Below are 5,873 nucleotides of genomic sequence, written 5' to 3' on the forward strand. Positions count from 1 at the left end.
TTGACAACTGTATTGAAAGTCACAACAACTAATATGGCGGCGATCTCAACTGGTCTATTGTGTGACGTCATTCTCGATTTAACTGACCAAGTAACAGACTCTCAGCCATGTTAAATGTTATTTCGTTTTACCACTGCAAAAGAAGGCAATTTTTTTCGATTTAACACGAGTTTTTCCATTTAACACGCTTTAACATAGATCATGAATACCCCTTATATATAAATCTATATATCTGGGATATAACACCAACTTTTTCGCTAAAAACTGGACATGCCACATAGAATGGGTTTTCTCAAAAACTACTCTAATTATTTTGGTTAAACTCGGCGAATCAATGAGCAATTAATATCAGATAGGATTTATTCTCATTGAAATAGCCTAAACAGGGCATAAATGTCGAATTTTCAAAAAATCTTTTTGTAAAGTACCTCCAATTTTGTATACTTGAAAAATTTAAACAGTTCTCATTGTTAGAAATAATATATCATGTACAAATACAGGATATTAAAAAAATGATGAATAATTAAAGGAGAAAACAATAAATCTGATTGGAACGGGAAATGATAAGTCCAGACGATCTTTCCCGATTGCATGACTGCTTCGTTATCTTTGTTAAAATTTGTGTTTGTAATTCCCATTTCGAGAAAAACTAAAATACGAAATTTTGCAGCACAGATAGATCAAAATGTTGATAATTATTTACCTAAATGTTTTGTTTTTTTTCATGATTTTCGTCTTCTCTGGTCTTTAGATCTTTTTTTTTTTTTTTGTTGCAAAAACACAAAAATAGCGATAATTTTTTAGCTCGAGTTCGCGGCCTACACAAAACTTGTCGTGTAAGCAATAATTCTGTGAGGGGCGCACAGCACCAGTTTTTTTTATAGTAATAGGTTTGCTCGAAGGACCGGTTTGAGAGTCAGAAAACTCAGGAGCATGCGCAGTAGAGGATTTGAGAGGGAAACACGTAATAGAAGGAAAAACGCGCATGCTCCTGACAGTTTGCTGACTCTCAATCTGTATCTGGTCCTTGGAACAAACCCAATCTCTCCGCTCTAGTGATCTCTAATAGTTCAAAAACAAATTATCTCTCTTCGATAGTCCAAGCCAAAAATTTCTTGCCCATTTAAAAAATATATATTTTTATATATAAAATATAAAAAACACAATCTAGAATAACAAAGCGATATCTATTAATCGTAAATAGGGTTTTGGGTATAAACAAAAATGTACTTGACACCGTGTTCCGGTAATATTAAGTTTCCTTTTAAAATTCAAGATAACATATCTCCATACACACCTTGTTTTATAAGAAAATTTGCCCAATTTTTCCCTTTAAATTTGACTTAATTACATATTTAAGCAACTTTTAATATATCAGGAGTTATTGGCTATAAACAAAATAAAAGAATATACGGCATCAATTTTGAAAAATATGTAATATTAGGCATAGGGGTCCTGAGAGAGTGGTTAAGACTTTTTACTATCTCCTTTTGTACTCATTACAAACATTAAAAACGATTCAAAATAGTTTACAAATACATAGAGGCTAACTTGCAATTTTACTGGACCAAATAATTAAACCTCAGATTTTAAGGGGGGTTGTATTTTTTCTCTTGGTTGATTACAAAGGTTTATTCATTAATCGAGATGATAAAACAAAAATCATTTTTGTTTGGATTCATTTAAAGCGAGTTAATTTGGTCCTTATTTCACCCTACCTTCCAGTTGTTGATTTGAAAATGTAACCATTCCAATGGAAATGAAAAAATCTCTCCACAACACTGTCTTGTCTCTAATTACAGCGTTTATTAAAAAAATATATATTATATTTATATAGGTCCTGATACAGGACCTACTATGAAGCACTTGTTAAAATGAGTCACTATTTTTTTTGTGAACAATTCCTGTTAGCTGTGAAGTGTTCAATGCCACTCCCTAATTTACCATTTTATTAATAATAAGGATATATTTTTTATTTCGAGAATACTAAGACTCATTGCTATTTGGCTGACATTTGGATAGCATCGCAAATGAATTTTTTCATCTCCAATTTGTAAACTGTTGATGATAGATTTAAAAAGCTAATTGGATCCTAGAGGTTACACTACTGTTAACGGGTCCAGCTTTTGGCAGATAAGGGTCTAAGATTTGGTGGGTGACGTCTTTTTGTTTAGATTTGACAAATTGAAGCCACTGAACATTCTTTTATTTGTTTTTAAATATCTTTCATTCATTAATTTTGCTCGAAGTCTTATTTTATCCTTGTCTTAGTAATTATAGATGGTATTAAGTCATCTTCAATATGTGGAAAGCTACTGCAGGAGCCAAATTAGAAGTTATTGCAAACCCTGATGATGATTGGGAAACAGATCCAGATTTCATAAATGATGTTTCTGAAGAAGAACAAAGATGGGGCTCAAAAACCATCAGTGGTTCCGGAAGAACAGTCAGTTCTATCGAGTAAGCTATTTATTGTCTTTCTTTACTGTTATGCTCTTATAGACTGCTATTTCTGAGTTTCTAGATGCTTATATTAGCATACTGTTATAGATTGTTATTTCTAGTTTCTATGTGCTTATATTATAATACTCCTTGAAGAATAGTACGTTTTGTTCCCTTTGTTTCATTATCTGAGGATGAATCATGTTTCTTATCTTGTGTTCTTTTTCAGACAGCATTAGTAGGTCAATAAAAATATTGGGTTAAAATATCTTATAAGGAATGTTGTTTAGAGGTATCTATGTTCAAATTTACTGTTCAATAATTTTATTATTATTATTGATAAGAAGTAACCAAGTTATTTGTTGTTTAGTATAATTTCTAGCTTACAAGTAGTCCTTAAAAACATTATTACTTGTCTTCTAGTGTTCCTGATAAATATGGCAAATTTTCTTTGTTTTTATTTATTTCTTATATTCAAATTTGACTCTGCAGATATTTTATTTTTTGTTGTTTACTGATGTAAACAATTTTCAAATGTTTTATTTTATATTTCTAATACAAATTTGTATACAAAGGTATAGTGTATCGGTTTATGTGCAGTTTATTGAGCCCCTATATCACCCTTAAGTTCTGTGGAGATTGTTCGAGCTTCATTGAAGTTATTTCTTTTAAAAAAAAAAAAATTAAAAAGCTGAAATAAGACAAACATTTAAAGTAAAAAAAAAAATATTTTCCATTATGAAAATTTGTATTTAATGTTCTGTTGTTTTGCAATTATGGTTACAAACCATGTTTTTCTAAAAAAAAAATAATCACACTTTGACGTGTTTTCAAATGACTTCATTTAGTAATGGCAATATAATAACTAAGCTTTAATAGAGGAATTTCAAGCGTTCCATGCAAGCTGAAGATGTAAAGATTTTATGACAGGCAATTATAATTTAGTAATATTTTGCATCTATAGTAAAGTAAAATGAAAAATTGAACTAAGTAATTTTAAAGGAACAAGAAAACTTTAATATTGAAACAAAGCACAAATAGAGACCATAGCCATGATAAATACATTTTTTTGAACTAAATTAAATTTAAATAAATTAGTCTTATCTGTTAAATAAAAATACACTAGGAAGATTGAAGAAAGAAATTAACTCAATGGATAACAGTTATGAACAGAATACTAGAAACTTACAGAATATTTAATATTTACGTAATACTACTTTGAACGGAATATTTAATCACTTGTTTAATTTTTAATATTTTGTAATTTTAAATTTTTGGTTAGATTTATGTTTCTTGTTTAAATTTTTAGTTGATTCTATTAAATAAGAAATTATAATTCTTATATAACAAAATATGTTTTTCTCTGTATCTCAAATATTTCTAGAAACAAATAGCAATGAAGCTAAATATTTAAAATAAAAATATTCAAAATATAGAATTTTAATAATGTTTGAATAGAGAAATATTAATAGAAATTGTCTTCATTTTAATTTTATTTTTTTACGATTTTGTTATTTTCTAAATAGTATACGTTTTGTTATCAGGTGTATTTTTAAATAAACCTAATAATAAAAAAATTAAAATATATGTTGAAAGTTGATCCAATAAATTAATTAATTTTAAAATCGATTTAATTGATTCATTGATTTATATTTTAAAAAAAACAATTTAATTGAAATTAAATGAAGACAAATGGATAGATAATTTAATATTTGGTTATTATTAATTCGTTTTTTTTTATGAAAATAAGAATTATTTTTGTTAAATAAATAATTTGTAATATAAAATTGACACTGTTCTTGGCCCTCTGGAGCATGGTTTCTCGGACGATCTTTTGGAGGATAGATCCCTGAAAGCTTTGTAGTCTATTCAGTGTGGTTTTGTAGAAGTGTCTCATAAGTGGGGCACCATGAAGTAAAGTTGGTCAGATTATGGATTTATAGATTTGAAGCTTCAGGTGCAGTGAGAGTTTCAGTGATGTGAGCAAGTGTTGCAGTCTATAAGATTTGAGGCGGGCCAGCTTGAGTCTTTCCTTAGCATGATTGGAGAAAGTAAGGTGATGGTCTAGAGTCACACCAAGGTATAGGATGGAGTTAGAGATTATCCAGCCCTGTTTATCAACTATGAATCTCCGAGGCAAGCAGCTCTTTTTGCCTTTTTAGAAAGACATGACAATAATGTCAGTTTTAGTCGGTTTCACTCTTATGCCATCTTTCTCTAGTGCAACTACAATGGGGTCACTACAAGGTCTGGTGCTAGAGGCATATACTTCAATGTCATCAGCAGAGGCTGCAACCACTGCTTCCTCCTGCTCTAGTGACACAATCAGCGCAGTGAAGACGACGAAGAGCTGTGTAGCACTGAGCCTTGTGGTACTCACAGCTCTCAGGTGGTGGGAGCAGGAGGAGATAGTTCTTTACTAACACACACAACAAACCATCTGAGGTAACTTCTGATCAGTCAGCAGAGGGTGGCGGGAAACTTCTACTCTTCCAGTTGGTGCAGTAAGAGTGGGTTGAAATGGTATCAAAAGCCTGACTGCAGTCCAAGGAAATGAAGGCCGTTGCTTGATTCCTCTTCATCTGCTCGGTGGTAAACCCTTGGAGTTTCACAAGATAGTGATCAAATGAGACACCCCGCTGAAAGCCAGTTTGTTCCAAAGGAATGACGCCTTCTGTTCTGCAATGGTCCATGAGATGATGGTGGATCACACTGTAGGCACACACACTGCCTCCCACAATCGGAAATGGTATGACCATACTGCTGGCACCTTCTGCACTAGACGGGGCATAAATCTTCTTTGTAGATGCTCGCCCTGAAACGTACATAGTCAATTACCTGTAGCTATTGTAAGGAGGTTAGGTTGACTGTGTGGTTGGTTATCAGCTATATCATGTCTGTATTATAACGAAGGCCATCTACATGCACCTTGGTAAGTTCGCAGGCCATTTTAAATCCAGGTAGACGATAGCGAAGTGCCTCAATAATGTCTAGGATGGAGTGATCTACATCAAACTCTTAGAGGATGAATTTTTGAGAGTTTTTTGACCCTTTGGGTGTGAATGTGTGGTATGCACCTCTTTATTCATGTTCAAGTGCTTGATTGTTGCTTTGTGGTCTGACTCAGATTGCAGGTATATAGGAGTTTGCTCTTGTGATGAGTTGGTCCAGAAATTCTTTACATTGATGCTGCTAAGCATCTCCTTAACAGATGTCTGTGAGACTGCAGGGCAGATTATAATCAGTGGTGGCCTCCTGGGTGGCTTAGTTCAAGGTTCCACAGCACCTAAGAATCCTGATAACCTGAGCACCGATAACCTAAGAATACCGGCTGAATTCCGATTTCGTGACAATTCTATAACACCTTTGAAACATGTACTTAAAACAGGAAGAGGAAACTCAAGTTAATTAAATCGAGGAACATTGAAAAA

The 5,873-nt window shown here is 32.3% G+C and overlaps 1 protein-coding gene across 1 annotated transcript in view; it reads left to right on the forward strand.

Moving 5' to 3' along the window:
* Positions 1–1,872: 1,872 nt before the first annotated feature.
* LOC136795022 (src substrate cortactin-like) overlaps positions 1,873–5,873 on the forward strand; it is a gene marked incomplete at its 3' end in the record, with an annotated part of 11,904 nt that continues 7,903 nt past the window's right edge. The window contains 1 exon segment of the mRNA XM_067050077.1: positions 1,873–2,460. Within this exon segment, the coding sequence (XP_066906178.1) occupies positions 2,303–2,460 (158 nt within the window).

Source organism: Halyomorpha halys, unplaced genomic scaffold, assembly GCF_000696795.3.
Source record: "Halyomorpha halys isolate HHAL.00 unplaced genomic scaffold, Hhal_1.1 Scaffold1129.1, whole genome shotgun sequence".
Taxonomy (NCBI): Eukaryota; Metazoa; Arthropoda; class Insecta; order Hemiptera; family Pentatomidae; genus Halyomorpha; species Halyomorpha halys.